The 19126-nt window shown below is 41.9% G+C and overlaps 1 protein-coding gene and 1 long non-coding RNA gene across 4 annotated transcripts in view; one reads left to right on the forward strand and one right to left on the reverse strand.

Annotated features, from left to right (window-relative positions):
- Window positions 1-19126, forward strand: part of LOC108892378 (MAM domain-containing glycosylphosphatidylinositol anchor protein 2) — a 91410-nt gene that overhangs the window by 41090 nt on the left and 31194 nt on the right. For both annotated transcript variants that reach the window (XM_051067978.1, XM_051067977.1), the window contains exons 3-7: window positions 974-1148; window positions 4666-4862; window positions 7246-7378; window positions 9394-9666; window positions 14912-15241. In XM_051067978.1, the coding sequence (XP_050923935.1) occupies window positions 974-1148; window positions 4666-4862; window positions 7246-7378; window positions 9394-9666; window positions 14912-15241 (1108 nt within the window). The remainder of the gene's footprint in view (window positions 1-973; window positions 1149-4665; window positions 4863-7245; window positions 7379-9393; window positions 9667-14911; window positions 15242-19126) is intronic.
- On the reverse strand, window positions 15049-17554 carry LOC127139852 (uncharacterized). Of its 2 annotated transcripts, XR_007810217.1 has the most exons (4): window positions 16482-17554; window positions 15761-16123; window positions 15275-15657; window positions 15049-15183 (listed from the first exon to the last, which is right to left on the reverse strand). It is a non-coding gene; the product is annotated as an uncharacterized LOC127139852 (long non-coding RNA). The 2 variants fall into 2 exon arrangements; XR_007810216.1 differs by having other exon boundaries at window positions 15761-17554.

Here is a 19126-nt window from a genome sequence, read left to right on the forward strand (position 1 = left end):
CTGGAGTCAGTGCTCAGAACCACCTCAGCTTCTCAGTGAGTTTCAGCTCAGTGTGTGTGTGTGTGTGTGTGTGTGTGTGTGTGTGTGTGTGTGTGTGTTCTGGTTGACTCTCTCAGCTCTCATGGTGTCGCAGCAGACAGATGTTTTCAGACAAACAGCTGTAAACTCTCCTGCAGACAGACTCAGTCAGAGAGCAGCTGGTGAACACAGAGACCCCAAACACTGAACTGAGGAATTAATCAATGATCGTTTATTGATCGCTAAGAATTTAGTTGTTCACGTGGAATTTAATTGAATCGTTTGTATCAGCAAGTGGAGTGAGTGAGTCTCTAAGAAGCTGCAGTTACTTTCCTCTCAGCTGGAGACAACATTATCTTCACTAAACAGCCTGATGTTATATTTTGTATATCAACGGATTTTATTAATTGATCTGATAACCTGTTAATATTGTGTAACAGCCTGTCAGTTGTGTTTGTGTCGTAGCTTTGGTTTGTCTGACTCGCTGCCTTTATGAGGCCACAGATCTCTGTTGTTTTACTTCCTGTTAGTTCAACTTTAGTCTTTGTTTCGGAGGATTGTTGTTGATCATTTCTTCACTGAGGAGAAACACACTTTCTGTAGCAGCCTGTTTTCTGTCTGAGACATTTTCAGTGTAACAGAAAAAAAGTTTAAAAACATGTTAAAAAATTAACATTTCCTGTCTGATACGACTGTTCAATCATCTGATGTCTTATTTCCAGGACAAATAAATCCATATTTATCATCCCAAGTCTGAGTTTAACTGTCTACAGCTGGGTCTGAAATCTACATCTGGAACCATGTATAATCGTCCTCCATGATGTTTTATTTACCCTGACAGATGTCCACAGTCACTCTGTGTTTTATTCTGACCTCCTCCCTCCTCCCTCCCCCTCCCTCCCTCCCCCTCCTCCCCCTCCTTCCCCTCTCCTCCTCCCTCCTCCCTCCTCTTTAGATTCGCTGGACTAAGACGGCGGGCGGAGCCTCAGACCGTCAGGGCGACTCCTCTCTGCACAACGAGACTCTGAAGATACAAACCATCACCCGCCACCAGGGGGGGCGCTACTACTGCAAGGCTGAGAACGGACTGGGGTCTCCAGCCATCCGCTCCATACGAGTCGACGTCTACTGTGAGAACACACACTCTTATTTCATGTTGTTTGTCCAGGTGTTGTGTTACCTGTCAGGTGTCGTATGACCGTCAACTCTGATATGAAGGATAGGAAAAATTCATGTCACGATTAACCTGGTCAAAGTAATTAAACTGTTCCTTATGGGCAGTGGTCAAATTAATGTTACGTTAACATTAAAGGAAAAACTGTAGTGAATCACAGTCAAATTTATGGAGATCGCAGCTCTGCTCTCTTTGCTGTTTAGCTACAGAGCTAAAGTTACCTGGCTAACGTTAGCTTAATTCACTGGTGATCAAAACAGTATCACAACGAAACAAACATTCAGATAAACATCAGCGTTAGTGTAACTAAACCAACACTCAGTAACTGATGTTTAGTTAATTTTACCTAGCATTTGGTGAACTGAGCTGGATGGTTGTCATTGACACGGGAGCGCAAAAGACGCAGGGCTCCCCCTGGTGGTGATTCAGTATAAATCAATACAGGACTGAATGTTGGTGAGACAGACTCTTTAAAGTCATTTGTGAGGATATTAGTGATTATCCTGATGATGGAAATTCACTCTGATCAACTTACTGTGACTGTTTTTATCACGATGGATGATAAAATCGTGTATCGTCCATCTCTGGTAGGAACCCTGAGTTTACCCTTTATCCCTGTGTGTTTATTGAGACAAAATGTTCAGTTCAGGTTCTCAAGAACAAGAATTCATAAACACACATTAAAATAATCAAGGAAGGAATAATGATTAATTTTTTACAGTGTCCACTCTGTAGCTGAGCAGAGTGGACACTGTAAAAAAAAATGTCAAAACTACAAACTGAACTAGAGCTCCTGAAACTTCCAGAATACAGTGTGATGTGACAGGGATTTCCTCACTCTGTAAGTCCAAGTTCTGTGGTTAAAACTAATCACACTCTGAGGACTGAGTCGTGTTCAGCTCAGTAGGAAATCAAAGATCAGAAATCAGAGCAGGAGATCAGTCCAAAAGCTCTGTGATGTATATTTAGTGGTAAGTACTTTTAACATGGAGACATGGCTCCTGTCTGTTCTGATATTAATCAGAGCTGCAGAGGAGTCACAGAGCTGAGGTTGAATCTTCCAAAAAAATCTTTCCTAAACACTTTTCCTCAACCTCGATGGAAAATATCCTGAGGTGAAGGAACGACGTGAAGGAGAATCTGACTGCTCTGACACTCGGCTGTTTTTTAAACCAACTTTATTTCCAACAGATGAAGACATGTACAGAGACAAACTGCTGTGGGCTCCAGTTCAGTAACGTTTCCTGTCCAACACAGAATCAACAGAAGGTCCAGTATCTCCTCTACTAAAGGAGATAAGATAGGAAGCACTGAAGCTGTTAGACTGAGCCCAGGTTTGTGTGGAGCTGCAGGAGATGGAGGTCAGACTCAGATCTGAAACACTCGATGACAACTGAGTAAATGATTGTTTTGGAAAAAAATGAAGGGTTGTGCAGTAATCAAACTTAAAGCACAGAGTCGTGGTTATATATGTGTATTGTTTTTAGGTAAATCCTCTCCCTCCTCCTGAAGCTACAACAGCTGGTTAGCTTAGCTTAGCATAAAGACCGGAAACAGGAGGAAACGTTGGTGTTTCAGCTCCATCGTCAGAAGCTGGTTTTACAGCTGCAGCTGAGGGATTGTGAGACAGTTGATAAATGAGGCCTCAGGTCTGCGTGGATTAAAGAGCAGTCAGTAACTTCCTGCTGTTGTTTTCAGTCAGCTGATGGTATTAAAACCTCCTCCTGACCTACATGTCTCCTCATCACGTGTGACAAACTCTCTCTCTGTTGTTATTTGTGCGACTCGTTGCTGATTGTTGTTGACCTACATGAAGCATGGAGCTGTTTTCCTGCAACGGCAGCGGTGTTTCTCCCCTGGAGCTCTGCTGGCTGAAGATCTGTCACAGCAAACATGAGAGGAGACGTTTCTCTCTGCAGAGACGTCAGCTTCTGTTCTTATTTTCAGCTGCAACTGGGAAACAGAAAAATCCCAGTAAACCCAGTAAAGAAGTGCCCTGCGGGTGTTTTTATACAACGATTCCCCTCCTGTAGTTTGGCTGAAAAGTTTCCTCCAAAGTGACAAAAACAGGAGGAAAGAATCACTGAGTGTTGTTGTATGAAAGCCATAATATCCTAGAGGATGTTTCTTCTTGGGATCACAGGGATTTAAGTGGTACCTGAACGCATCACGGCTGAGTGCTTCCTTCAGGGCACGCAGGCTTTTACACAATATTTCCTCTGTGAAGCTGCAGCAGGAAACAGGAGAAATCATTACCTCCATCGCTGAACACCACCCCACCCTGACCTGCAGCTGAGGCAGCATCTCTCCCAGTGCATTATGGGAGTTACCAGTGGGCAGGGGACAGTTTGTTTTGGCCTCTGTGTAATTGCAGCAGCTTTTTTGGGGCTTGATGTGTTCAGCGTGCAGGTCGGACTCGGCTTCGCTCGGTGTGAGGTGGATTAGCGACTATTAGTCTCTCTGCCGGTGGCGGCTTCATAACCGGACTCATTAACGAGCTGGACTCTGATTGGTCGGCTGCCGTCAGCTGATCAGGGAGCTTGCTGTGTTTCCAGCCAATTAAAAAGCCTCTGGCAGTAATTACCCCCACCGCAGGAAAACTGACCCACTGTTTGTTACATATGAACAACAGTAAAGTCAGACTCAGTAGGAGGAAGCAAACTTCATCTGTTCCTGCAGAAATGTTTACACCCGAGAAACACTGAAACAGTTTGTTCTCCCAGATTACATGAACACGTCTTCACTGTGGGGGTGGGCATTTTAGGAAATTTCCTTGATCAATTATCACTCATTATATAATTTTTTAAACCGAAAATGTCTACGGCAGAAAATAAGCTGCTTAAGAAAGTCTGTTTCTCCTCGATTAAATCTTTATTCCAAGAAGAAATGATAGTCCAACAACAATCGTCTTAAACAAAGTTCAACTACCAGGAAACAAAACAGCAATGACCTGCAGCGTGTCTGTGTAGGTTCTCAGTCTTCCAGGTCCTGGTTGTCTTTAGTGCTAGAGCAACTGGAATTCTTTTAGTTTTCGTGAAGACATTTCTCAGAGGCTAAGTTGGGGAGTCTCAGGTGTTGTTACGTGAGTTGCTAGGATCACATGAGTAGAGGTGGAATGGGGGTTAAATCACCTGGGTAAGGATCTCAGGACTGTGTTATAGGTGGCTGATAGTTGGTGTCGTACACCAACACCTCTGTTCAGAGATGGTTGTTCCAGATGGACATGGACGGCCTCCTTCACTCCTCTCTCAAACCATCTGTCGTCTCTGTGCAAAATCTTTTGGATATGATCTAATGTGACTCACTGTATTTACTGTCAGGAAGAACGTCAGGAAAATTAAAGCAGTAACAGAAAGAACTACAGGGTTTGTGATTCCTAAAATACCTACATTTTTAAGTGAAGTTTGGTCACATCCAGGTTTCTGTTCCAATCTTTTGTCAGTGGATTAATAGTTTTCCCTCCTCCTCCTCAGACCTGGACGACCCAGTGATAACGGTTCATCAGAGTGTTGGGGAGGCGAAGGAGCAGTTTTACTTTGAGAGGACGGTGTTTCTCCGCTGTGTTGCCAACTCCAACCCACCTGTTCACTACACCTGGAGGAGAGGCAGGGAGGTGCTGACGCAGGGCTCCGACTCCGGGGTGGAGATCTACGAACCGTTTTTTACACAGGTGAAGAAGAACAAATCACCACTTCATCCAAGGATAACTTCAGTGTCTTTGAACCTGGACCTTATTTTCCTGTGTTTAAATAAAATCCAGGTTCAGAAACACCAGAGTTAAACTTTCAGAAAGAAACTTTTAAAAGAAATTCCTGTCATAAATAAGTCATTTTCAAAACTTCAGAAATTCATTAACATTGTCATTGTGGTTTTGTGTTAGCATGAAGAGCAGTTCTACAAACACACACACAATACACTTAAATAAAAATGAAAACCTCAAAGAGCACACCAAACCGTACGTACATGAAAATATTGCTGTATTTTAAAACGTTTCTACTCTCTGATAAACTCTAACATTTCACAGAGTTTCAGAGTTTTAGAGCAGCGTCACCCTCCCTCAGGAGTCAGTGTTGAAGCTTCATCAGTAAAGGTCTTTAAGTCTTTTTAAGGTGAGGACAGATATTAAAACCTCCCATTTATTACTCTAAATGTCTTTACATTAGATTTACTTCCCTTACTGTGACCATGTCCTGTGTGTGTTATTTTCCTTACAGGAAACCAGTTTAATTTAAACAGATTAATCCAAGCTACATTTTAGTGTCTGCAGTTGAAAACGTCTCTCAGGGTTAAACAGATCTTAACATGATCAGAAGATGTGGGGATGATTTATTTTTCACCGATTCACTGATAACGACAACATTAAACCACAGTGCTCACACCACACCACAAAAACTGCTCAGAAATGTCTGGAGTGAACTAATTTAGTTTTGGAGAAACTTTAGTTCAAGGACAGATGTTTTATTTTGGCCTCTGGATTTTCTCTTCTACAGTAAAATCAAAGTTCCCAGCCCATAAATTCAACCTTCTCCTGCTTCCTTTAGAGTTTCTATGTAAATTTGAATATTCACCGTTGATCCTCTGCTTGAGTTCAACAGTTTGAAACCCCAGAGTCGTCCTGTAGTTCAAACCTCCTCCTCTTCCTGTGGATTAAAACCTCTGCAGATGAAGATTCCAGATTTGTTTTTTTTTTTCCTTTTGGCAGTAGCTTAGATTTAATTTGGAGCAAAGGCAAGCCGGCCAATCAGGCAGCCAGTTAGCAGGCTGTGTAATACCGCAGCAGAGATAACATTCACGCCAGATTTGAATGCTGTCGACTGTAATGCCTTCAGCGCTGAGCTCATGAACTCGTTAACCCCTCCCCTCTCGCTCCTTCATCCCTCCTCATGGGCCCTAATGAGGAACTTATCTCCTCCTCCTCCTCCTCCTCCTCTGCATCCAAAAAAATTGGCCGCCATCTTTGCACGAACATCCCATTTAAATGTCATCTAATCTCATCTCATCTGTCCGTAAGGCGGAAGGCAGCGCCAAGGCTGCCAGAGGAGATAAGAGAGATTTGGCAGCGAGGTGGAGAAGAGGAGAAGGAGGAGGAGAGGGAGGTAAACCAGGAGAAAGAGGGGAAGCAGGAAAAATTAGGGCTGTTTACTTCAGTGATGTTTGAGTTGTCGGACTTCGATTCCCAGAGAGCCTTTTTCTCCAGTTTGTACTGCGAGAACAACAACTCTGGAAAAAACTTTAATACTTGTAAGAGAAAGAACAAGAAGAGAGAGGAGAATAAAGACAGAAAAATATATGTGACAATATTTCGTTTTAAAATTTTGTACTGAAGCAACACAACCATTAATAAAAAATAATAATACTACATTTACATTTTGAATAGTTTCAACAATATATAAAATTAAGTTTGCTAATAATCAGTTGTTGAACTAGAAGCAATTAGAAGCAATAATTACAGAATTTATCTTGGCCAGAGGAAGTGTTTTGTGGTGGATTGGATTGTTTTGTGGTGAATATGACACAACTCTGTTGTGTTGGTGGAAATATTGGACATTATTTTGAATTTAACACAAGAGACATCATATTTTAATTAGGTCAACATCTGCTGTGATTTCAGTGCCCACTTTTGAGGATTTATGGTACGTGAAATAAAATAATAACTTATGGTTAAAATAATTTAAAAACGTTTTTTTAAAAACATGAAAAAAAAAAGAAAAAAATCAGGATCAAAATACTCAACTACATACACTTGTATGTGCTGCAGTTTTATAGACTGAATCTCCTCAGAAAAGTTTCAACATCATGGAAAAAAATGTATTTCCAATTGTTTGGAGTTTTCTCGAGTTGTGAGATGGTTATAAACCATCATAGTGAGGACTTTTCTGCATTATGAGGACATTTTTGCCGATCCTGTTTTTACCCTTTAGTTTAAAACTTAAAGTTAGAATCAGGTTTAGATCAGAGTCAGGATGAGGGTTGGTTTTGGGTTATCAGCCTGGGAACACATCATGCTGCAGAGGGTCCTCAGAAGTATAATAAGGTGACCGTGTGTGTTTTAGGGCGAAACGAAGATCTTGAAGTTGAAAAATCTTCGTCCTCAGGATTACGCTGACTACACCTGCATCTCGTCCGTCAGGAACGTCTGTGGCATCGGCGACAAGAGCGCCCACTTCAGTCTGAACAACAGGACAGGTATCGCACACTCACACACACACCGGTACAGTGTGGGGACCAGGTGGAAACCAGAGGTCTGTACTACAAAGAGAGTTGAACCTCCTGTGGTTGAACTCAGGTTCTCAGGTAAAGTCGGGGTTGACAAACCCTGACTGCCTCGATCTGTGTTAAACGGTACGACGGTGGTTCAGATGTGGGTCAGTTGAGTCGGTGTGAACTTAATCAGAGTTAGTGCGTGTTGATTAAAGGGGCGTGCACCGTATCTCTCAGATGAAGAGCGCACGTTAATTCAGTGGGTTTAGAGGAATTTAAAGAGACTCTAACGACACAATGTCAAACCAACAAAGACAGAGAGACTGGTCACATGTTCTCTGGATTCTTCATTCTGAGCTGTTCCTGTTAATGATGTTCTGCCTGGAACACTCAGGCTGTATATGTATGAATGTAATGCTGTTATGTTCAGTATGAACTTCATATTAACAGTAACTGAAATTGAAAATGGAAAATATGGAGCACTAAAAAAAACATTTATTGGTCCACATATCTCTACCATCCACTACTTTTTTCTTTCTTTTTCTTTTTCTTTTTTTTGGGGGGGGGGGCTGACGGTCTTTAGACAACCCCCGTCCTGCAGAGTCAGCCTCTCTCAGTCGTTGTGTCAATATTGATTGGTTGTTCCACCTGTGGGGCGGAGCTTAGGTAGAAGTAACACCTGTAACACCGAGTTAACCACGAACATAAACTGCTCAGAGCAGTTTAGAGATGCAGCGTAAATCACCATGGCAACAGACCTCAGGTAAAACCTGTCCACCTTTCATAGTACAGGTTAATCAGGAAGTTACACTTGACGTCACCAAGTTACTCCTGAAGTTACTCTGATAAGACAGTAACCTCGCTTCGTAGTACAGGCCTCAGTGCTCCAAAGTCGTTTACTCAGAGAGTAAAAACAAACATGCAGGAATAAAACAGCAGGTGATATGATTTAAAAACTCAGTACAAGTTAAATACAAATTTAAAACACCATTTTCAGATGTGTTTTTAAACTAAAATATATATATATAATATTAATATATATAAAACCTCTGTACCTCTCCATGTATAGCTGGATGAATGTAAATCATAAATTATTTTTGTCAGACTGCAGCTTTTTGACCTGTACAGTAGATCTGCTGCCCCGCCCCAGAGGCTGATGGGATTTACATGATGTCAGCTTAACAGAGGTCGACTCAGCTATTTTTATCTCCCTCATTATTATTTCTGCATTTAGCTGCTTTTCTGCAGCTCCTCATGTGCAGCTGGTAGAGGCAGCGAGTTGCTGTGTGGCTTTTATTTCTCAACAGGAAGCTTTTATTCTGTTTCTGCAGCAGGAAGGAAGATCACTACGGATTATTTACGAAGGATGAGACATTTGAAACCTTTTGAAATGTGAAAAACGTATATATTAGATCCATCTGCGTATGAACTGACCAACAGAAACCATGTGAAGGTTTCTAATCGTTTTCACAGGAAACTAAGATAAGAATTATAATTTCTAACACTACAGTTAAATTTTTATGATAAAATAATGGAGTGGAATAAGGTGTTTCAGCTTTACAAGAGGAAATAACTACATACCTAGGAAAAAAATTTATATAATGGTAAATCAAAATTTAATTGAATTTCTGTGCAGATACAAAAGCAGTACTTTTCAATACCTTGAAATCGAAATAAAAAGCTGCATAAAATATCAACATAATGTGCAGTAATTGTATTTATGTGTTAAAATAACCACTTAAACCATTTTCAACATTTTTTGCATTTTATTGTTTTTCTTTGCTTGTTAAAATATTTTTCTTCTCCATTGCAACATAATTTAACAAAAACAGAATTAAATTGTCTTAAAAAAAAACTGATAATATAGAATTAAGAATTATGAATGTAAATATCAACATATAATATGAATTTGAATTGTAAAGCAGGAAAGAACGGAGGTGAAATTCATTTGTCAATAAGTGATTATTAATTAAATAAAACTGATTTCCTCCTCCCCTCAGCTCCTCCATCCATTAAACTCCTCCTGGACGACCCCCTGGTGGTAAACCCAGGAGAGACGATCACTCTGGTGTGCGTGGCATCAGGCGGAGATCCTCCCCCAACACTCACGTGGGTGAAGGCGGGAGGGGAGGAGCTCCCGAAGAGGAGCGTCATCAATGGCGGCACCTTGACCATCCCCGGTGTCACCGTGGACGACGGCGGTGCCTACAGTTGCGTGGCGTCCAACAACGTGGGAAACCCTGCCAAGAAATCCACCACCATCCTGGTCAGAGGTGCGTCATTTAAACTTAATCTGAACTTGACGTAAAACCAGGTCTTACTTTGAAAATATAATGGTTTACCTTGTGGGGACCTGCTTTATGTCCCCACATAGGAGGTGAGACATGTTCCTCCTCACAATGGCTTAAAACAACACATACATTCTTATCATCCACCATATTGGTCCATTGTGGTGAAATGTAGTTCAAACGTTCATGAACTGTTATAACTTTGATGTTACTCTGACTTTACACCTGGCGCCACCATCTGGTCAGTGTTTTAATTTGTCCAGTTCTTTCAATTATGACCAAATACCTTCAGAACTAGTGACATCATCAGTCTCAGCTGTACTTTGTGTTTCCTTCTTAATTAGCTAATGTTAGCATGCTAACACGTTGAGATTATGCTAAACATCAGCATATTATCATTGTAAATCAGAGCATGTTAGCGTGCTGATGTTAGCATTTAGCTCAAAGCTCTGCTGTGTCACCCTCAGTGGCAGTTAAAACCTGTGTGGTGCCTGAGACAAAACCCCACCCCTTGCTACTACACCCCATTTTGTATTGAAACTAGATTAACAGTACAACCTCCTTAGTGACTGGGTGCAGCTAGGCATTAGAAAAATACTCAGTATGTCACAAGAGACACGAGATATCTGTATAATTTATGTCTTCTACGTTAGCTTACAGAGCTCAGGACCTAAAACATTCATGGTGTCACCTAATAAGTTAACATCAGTAATGTGTTACACACACTTTATCAGTATGAAACAATGTGAAATTATATTTAATTATAATTTATATCCAATGTTATATTAGAGGATAGCAACTAACATAATGTTTATGTTAATTTGGCACTGGAGAAACTCCAGCCCACACAGTGAAATGATATCACTGACGATATTAAACCGACCACTGGTCACACAGAACAGATTGTTGAGCACCAGGAAACTTCAGACAAAGTGCTTGTCTGATTGTCTAATAGCAGCTGGACTTTTTAAAATCAAATTTAGTTCAGCCTGATCCAGGTGATCATTTGAAGCAAACTGAACCTTTCAGAGGCAACAGAACCTGGAGGAACATGATGTAAAGCCTTGACTTGTCGTGATAAACCACTGTTCCTGTTTATCCTGTTTATCTCCCTGGATCGTCCAGACCATTGTACCTTCACTGATTCTTTTATCTGCTTGAATCAAATGAAACTCAACACGGCAGATGTGTGATGCACTTTATAATGTTCAGTATCAGTGAGACGTTCCTCTGGGATTTACTTTCAGTGTCTACCTGTTGAAAGGTGTTTTTTCTTTGTGTTTCGGTCTGTAACGGTGCTCAGGTGAGTCCTCAGGTTCAGTTGCTGCAGATACAAAAGGCACATTCACGTCTTAACTTGTTGTTTTGAATGAAGCTGCTGCAGAGTAGACCAGAATAGATCCAACACATCCACAACAAACGGAGCGTTTATCTGCGTCTGTGCAGAGACGTTACGCTCTCAGATCATTTCAGTCTTTGTAAATCAAATCTTCCTCCTCCTCCTCCTCCCCTTCCTCCTCTTCTTCCTCCTCTTCCTCTCTCCTCCTCCTCCTCCTCTCTGCTGCTGTGTGTAGTTGTTTCCTGAACATCATCAGCACTTTGTGAAGTCTGATGACGCGTCCCGCTCTGACTTTCAGAGGATAAGACAATCAGCTGAGCACGGAGCGAAAACGGACATTTATTTTGAAATGCTCATCCACGTTCATTATGAAACCAGCCAAACACAGCATGGTTTATTATAACAGAGAAGAGGGAGGAGACAGGATGCAGGCAGTTTGTCAGACTGCTTTAACACTGATTTTATGTGATAGAAGATTTAATTTAATTTAAAAAAACACACACAAAATAAGTTAATAAGAACCATCTTGAGGAACTCAGAAATTCTGACTTCTGAGTCTGGAACTGGAATGCACCATGACCTGTAACATGTTTTTTTCCCTGTTCAAGCGTAACCTAAAATAATTGATTAAATTAATTCCTGTGGAAAGTTTCCAACTTTGAAAATTCCCCAAATTTTGCAACTCAAGTCACAAGACAGAAGGAAAGATGCATCACAGAGGAATTAAATTAAGTCTGTGTCTTACCAACACAGTGGAAATAAGCTACTGTGTTTATGTCAGCTGCTTAATAAAGACTGAAAATGTGATTTTATTAGAGCTCTATTAAAATATTTAATATATTTAAAATATTTAATTAGTTGGCTCGTGATCACGCACAATTTTATTTGTGCATTTTTTGATCTGTTCTAAATGAGCCCTAAAGGATATTTTTATCAACATGATAAATATGTTTACTTCATGCAATGTTTCTGATTATTGCAACAATCGGCCTGCAGGCTGTAGCCTCACATCACATCACTGGTGAAAGTTGAGTGTAGAGTTGTCCAGGTGTCACTGTTGCAGTAAATGCAGAAAACTTTGGTTTTGCTGAGGGAACCATCTGACAGAGCTTTGAGGCTGAGGTTCGTTTCTGCTCAACATTTATAATCTTACTGCTGCAAATCTTCCTGAATTCTCAAACTACGGGGTGGGCCGAGGGTCATAATCACACGACATGTGTGCATCAAAAATGTAAGAGGTGATAAAAGGAATTTGTGTTAACTCCTTATTTAAAGCTGTAAAACCTTTTCGTCCCACCTGAATTTGCAGGTGTTTGTGTGTAGGAGTTAAAATAATGAGATTCACAGATTCAGCTTTCACCTGCAGCTGCACACACACAGTCTGCTACACTACTACAGTACTCTCACACAGTACTCTCACACAGTACTCTCACACAGTACTACCGTGTACTGACAGTACTGGACCAGGCCAGTGAAACATATGTGTGTGTTTGTGCATGCGTGCGCGCAGTGACTTTCATGTGTGAGTCACTGCATCCACCTCTAGTTATGCAACAGACCTTTTACTGACGCAGTGAAACACACACACACACACACACACACACACAGGGTTTTGTTCTGAGGCGTTCTTGCTTTAATCTTAATGAACAAGGACAATCAGCTGCTCGCCTCATGAAATGAAGCTATTTATATACACATCCCCAAACACACACACACACACACACACACACACACACACACACACACAGAGATCTGGGGTTTGAACTACAACCTTCTGGCCTGTCTGCAGTCGCCCACTGAAGACCGCAGACTGCAGCAGCCTGTTTCGTGTTGGCAGAGACGTGAACAAACATCACAGCTCAGCTCACTGAAATCAGTCCAATCAACGTGTTCAAATATTTGTGTTTCCACAGACGACTCTGGTTGAACAGTGTCGACACACAGTTCAGTCTTTGTCCAGTGTTGCTGTAACATGGTGTGAAACTCTAACTAAACACCAGAGGCTTTCCAGCTTTAGTTTCTCGTTTGTCTTCATCACACCATCAACACTCACTGTGTATGAGCAGATCCACCTGTTCAGTCTGACCTGGTCCAACTTCACCGAGTCTGAAGATGCTGCGGTGCTGTGTCCAAAAACTATTCAGTGTCATTCTACTGCTTTCACTGTGACGAGGAAGAGAAGAGGAAACGACTGCAGCTGATCAGTTATAATTCTTAAATGAGGAAAAACAAAGTTTGATGCCAGTGAATGCTAACATTAGCTGTGTTAGCTAGCTAACATGATTGTAACTTCATCAGCTGAGTAGGTTTGAGGCTCAGGAGAACCTCAGAGAAGTTGGACCTGGAAACAGGATTTTTATTGGTTGTGAGCGTTTAGAGATAATGTGGCTGTATTTATTTGACAGGCAGAAGACACTCAAATGTCCTGGACCAGATGGTTCAGTTGTGTGTCTTTGTGTGTTTAACAAACAGATCTGTCTATGTAGGCTTGTAGATAACGTACGTACATACAGTACGTTTAAACACTGAGCTGCTGATCACAGACCAGGTTTTTGTTGGTCACTCGCTTTCCACTGCTTCACTGATATCAGTGCTCCAATATTGATCTTGACCACAACTCATTTTAGAATTGACAGGCTCGTGGATGCTCAGGGTATTTGATATTTAAACAACTTCTCAGCTCGATGGGAAAATGACGACTGTGTTTGTCTGGAACTAACAGAGATACTTCCAGGTGTAAGAGACAGTACACACAGGTAATGAATCCTATCAGACGACCTCCCACTGAACTGGAAACCAGGAGGTTAAATAAAAAGTGGAAGAGAAGCAGCAGAAACATGTTGTGGCTGTGGACAGTCACAGGATTAAACTGAACAAATGGCCTCAGTAATAATTAAGCCCCATTTAGACGGATTAGTTTCTCCACAGCAGGAAGGGTAATTGTGATAATTTAAAATATGAGAAGGGACAAAACTCTGCTGTCAGTCTGTGTGTTCTGATTCTGATTGTGCTGCAGGATTCAAACCGACTCCAGATCACAGGTTTATTTAAACTGATAGAAATGACTTTGTTTTAAGTTAGAGTGGAGACCATTTCAGCTACTTGTCAGTGACGTTATAGTCAGATCTCCTGGGAAAAGAGTTCTTCACAGGTCCAAAACCAACCCATGGAAAACCTGAATCCAATGTGCCCGAATACAGTTCTTCTGAGATCCCAGGGAGACCTGAGAACAGGATATTAGACCTGGTCCAAAATAGAGTGATACCAACACCAGCAGTAGCAGCATGATGATTGATCACTTAATCTAATAATAATAAAATAATAATCATGTAAATAAAAATTAGTTGTTAATTTCCTTCAAAGACAAATTTAGATCAATAATGTAAAGTCCTGTTTCCACCTCCTGCAACAATAAAACATTCTGTAGCCGACTGGGCGTATAAATAAATATCCATGTAAGACTTCTTGTTCAGCTTTGTTTGTCAGAAAGTTTTATTCACAAATGTGTCTTAATGTCTGCTGTCAGAAATCAGGAAATAAAAACTAATGTAGCACAGTCAGTGATCGGATTAAAGGACCCAGAACAATTAGATCATAATGATAATAATTCATTATGATCTGTGATGAGTCATTAGAGCAGAGTTAGAGACTGAGATATCAGACTGGAGAATATTCAGCCGACAGCAGGTGATGTTGGACTGTCTGACTGTACAAACCCAATCCAGCTCAGGTCTCAGCTCCTCAGAACCGAGTTGACCCATGAAGACCTCTCCCTGAAGAATCCTCTATTTGATTTTATTAATGTGTTGCACATTCAGTCCTCATTCATTACTCTGTCGTCCTGTCTGTGGGACTGAGGTTTGTTTTCTTTTATCGATCTGTCTCCTGCAGGCCTTCGTAAAGGTCGGTTCTGGATTACGCCTGACCCTTACCACAATGACGACAACATCCAGATTGGCCGGGAGGTGAAGATCAGCTGCCAGGTGGAGGCCACGCCGCCGGAGGAGCTGCAGTTCAGCTGGCTGAAGAACGGCCGGCCGCTGAGGAGCTCCGAGCGGATGGTCATCACCCACACCGACACCGACGTCTCGCCAGGAACCACCAACCTCGACATCATCGACCTCAAATTTACCGACTTCGGCACCTACACCTGCGTGGCGTCGCTGAGGAACGGAGGGATTCCCGAGATCAGTATCGACGTCAACATCTCATCCACCACAGGTGAGTCATGCTGTGGGAGGAGCTCTTATTTACCTGAACTGAAGGAAGACCAGGTCTTCATCTGGAAACAGACAAGTTTCCTCATCAGTTCGTGATGAACAGAGTGACAGCGGCTGATGATCTTAATGTTCTGTGCAGCACTGTGAGACTACAGATGTTATTTACAAGTTATTTACAGACAATTAACAGTGACCTGAATTCAGAGTGTGAAATTTCTGCTGTATAAAGCCTCAGAAATCCCCTCAGAAGAACAGAGAAGTGCATCCGTGACATGTTCAGCACTTTCTGTGTCTCACATTTTATAGGTGTGAAAATCACTGTCATGCACCAGTAAAATGATGATGATGGATTCATGCCTGAAGTCTCAGTTTACTGCTCATTACACTGATGGTGCAGGGTTACTTTCATCAGGAAAACTGTGAAGGGAAAATATATATTATGTTGCAAGATGAAAATTAGAAAAATGAAAAACAGCGATGTGAAATATGCACTCAATGGCTAAACAGTCATCATCCTCACCAGTTTCAGATCTGTTGTCGTATGGACGACAAGGAGCAGGAGATCTGTGTAGGTTTCAGTCATCCAGGTCCAGGTCCTGGACTTCTTTTAGGTTTCTTGAAGATCTAGGACGACCATCTTTGAACAGACGTGGTGGCCTACAACAAACTATCAGCCACCTACAATGCAGTCTCTAGATCCTTATCCAGACGACTTAACCCCCATTTACACCTCGACCCATGTGATCCTAATAACTCATATGACGACAGGGTGGGTCAGCAACTCTCAGGACCACCTCCAACAGGTTAAATACCTGGGACTCCCCAACCAGCCTCTAGAACTGAAGAAGCCCCTCAGTTGAGAGATGACACGTCTTCAAGAAACCTAAAGGAGTGAAGAAGCACAGTTTTATTTTAAACCATTGTTAAGACCAGTAGAGGTGTCGAGGAAGCTGGCAGCTGAAATACCCTGCAGACAGCTCAAATTAATTAACTCATGGAACACAAGTTAAAAGGTACTTTCCTACGTATAAACTAGGGATGGGTATTATAATTACTTTTTGGCCATCACTGTTAAAATGTGCCCTCCACCAAACCAAAATGTCTCTAAAAAGTAAAACATGAATCTCCTCCCACCTCTACCCAAATAGAAATTAGTCTGTTCTTTAAAAAAGATGTTGACTAATCTAACTGTTCTGGGCTTCGTCTGTTTGGTAGACTCTAACATTAGTTGTATCACTAACATCACGGTGGCCTCAGCCCAGTCTGTTTGCCGTCTTCTGTCGTGAATGTGATGTGGATTAAATCTGTTGTTTCATTCAGCCAGGAGACACAGAGAGGCCTCAGTTCTTCTCTAAAACGTCCCAAACTGCTGCTTTTCTCTTCTTACTTAGAGTGAAAGTCCATGTTTTTTCCTCTAAGCTCCATCAGCCCCGGGGCATCAGTGGAAAACGAATCATCAAAAAATCTTTTTAAATGTGATGTGGACGTCTCCATCTGTTTCTGTTTCTGTTTCGAGTGAAACATCGCGAGGCTGCAGCTGCACCTACAGTTTGTCTTCCTCCTCTTCCCCTTCTTCGTCGTCTTCTTGGATCTTCATAAAAACCCTGCAGCCTTTGAACTCTGTCACAGAGAGAAAAGAAGCAGAACTTTTCTCTCAGACAGACGTTGTGCAGATGAGTGTCTGCTGGCGGCGGCGGACTTCCTGTTTGTTTGTGACCTTGGCGGACGGGAGGAAAAGATTCAGAGAGCCTTAGAGGAGGAGAGGGGGATGGAGGGAGGTGAGGGAGGTGAGGGGTGAAGAGAGGAAGCGTCGCTGCAGTCTTAGTCTGAACTGTGTGACGCCTGCTGACGAATGTTTCGTGTTAAAACAGAAGGTCGCACTTGGGTCGCTGCTGCGTTCCCATAAGGAAAATAAATGCTAAAACAGTCCAACAGCCTCCCCCCTCCTCCCTCTTGCTCCCTCCTCCCTCCTCCCTTGCTCTCCCAAACAGCATCTCTGTGTTTTTAAATGAAGGACAAACTCCACATCAAACAGAGAGGAAGAACAGTTTGTTTACTGTGCTCACTTTTCACACCATCCATCATTTCAGGGAATATTTGTTGGTAGTTGATAGTTGTAGTTGTGCTTTTCATAATGTTAAAAACATAAAAAGAAAGGAATACAAACAAAAATACAAACAGCACAAAAGAATACAAACAGACATAAAGCTGAGATGCTTCTGTTAAAGCCTATTCAGAACATGTTGTTTATGTTTTTGACTGAGGAATGACTTTTATTTTCATTCAACCTGTTGTTATACATCAACAGAAGATTACAACCTGAAAAGAAGTTTTTTCTTTAATGTCTTTTCTGATGTTGCTGAACAGAAACTCTCTTGGATTAAAGAACCGTCACACAGGTTTATGTTCTGACCTCCAATCTGAGTTATTTACACTTTGTTTCTGACTAATTAAACTTAATACCCATGAGCCTGAGCTGCTGTTGATGTGGAGAAGAAGCCAGTCAGAGGTGTGATTTCAATTTTAATTAGTTTATTAATCAGGGACAACACACATTAATTAACATCCATATTTACATTTACTCATTTGGCAGATGCCTTTATCCAAAGTGACTCACAACTGAAGGATGACACTGTTCTTCAAAGAAGAACTAAGAACTAAATCTGTTGAATGAGACAAAGAGCTGGAGATAAATATGTTGACAGTCAGTGTTGTTGGTCTTGTCAGGGTGTTAGAGGTGTGAGGACGAGCTCTCAGAGGAGAGGAGTCTTCAGAGGTTGTTGAAGACAGAGAGAGACACTCCTGCTCTGATCTGGGAGCTGGTTCCTCCATCAGGGAACCACAGACCAGAAGAGTCTGGACTAAGAACGCCTCGTGGTCAGGGATGGAGATGATGATCCTTGGAGGAACACAGAGTGAGAAGGAGCAGAAGCCTGAAGGACTGAGTTCAGATCCAGAGGTCTCTCTGTAGGCAGCAGCAGAGACCTGGATTAGATTCAGGCGGCCATGTTTAGCCCGTGGAGGACATGTGACCTTTTAGGCTGATCAGAGACCAAATGCTTTATTCTGGACCATCTGTATGGGTTTCACTGTCTGGAAGGGAGGACCACCAGAAGACCTGAGAGAGAACCAGGGTCTGAACCAAGAGCTGGATGGATCAAAGATGGCACCAGGTTTCTCATGGCCTTGGTTGTGGTAAGAGATGAGGAGGAGAATTTGATATTGATATTGTGATGACTGATCGACTGGGACAACTCAGAGTCCAGTCTTAGAGAGGTTTAGTTGAAGATGGTGTTCCCTCATCCGTGAGACAAGCTGAGATCCATCTGGCAGGTCATCAGGTATAGCTGGGTGTTGTCTGCATAGAAGTTATGTGAGAAGCAATGTGAGTAGATAATTGGACCCAAGAACATGGTGCATTTTGGTCCCAGTACTGATCCTTGAGGTGGGGAGGGGATAATGACATTTGTCTTTGCCATGACACATTGAAGGAGCTCCCAGTGAGTCTGGATTCAAACCAAGAAAATGCTTTGGCCAAAATACAACGTGTCATCTCAAGATATTTTACTGACACAGCGACCCCAACATTCTACAACGAGACCAAAACCGGAGTCATGTTGTAATCGAATCGTGAGGTGCCTTGAGTTAATTAGAATGCCCCCCTGAAAGTCAGAGAAGTCCCACCAAATCCGATTTAAGAATTCAAGATGGCTGCTACAGTCATCCATAGTAGTGAACTCTCTGCTAATTTTACTGTTATATATAGTAGTTCTGTCTTATTTGTGCCCATGTTTTCCAACTTCTCAACTGGAACATGGTCAAGTCCCAGTTCAGAGTTCTGACTTCCGATGTAAATGAAACGCACCATAAGAACCACATGATGGAA

Source organism: Lates calcarifer, unplaced genomic scaffold, assembly GCF_001640805.2.
Source record: "Lates calcarifer isolate ASB-BC8 unplaced genomic scaffold, TLL_Latcal_v3 _unitig_2226_quiver_726, whole genome shotgun sequence".
Classification (NCBI taxonomy): Eukaryota; Metazoa; Chordata; class Actinopteri; family Centropomidae; genus Lates; species Lates calcarifer.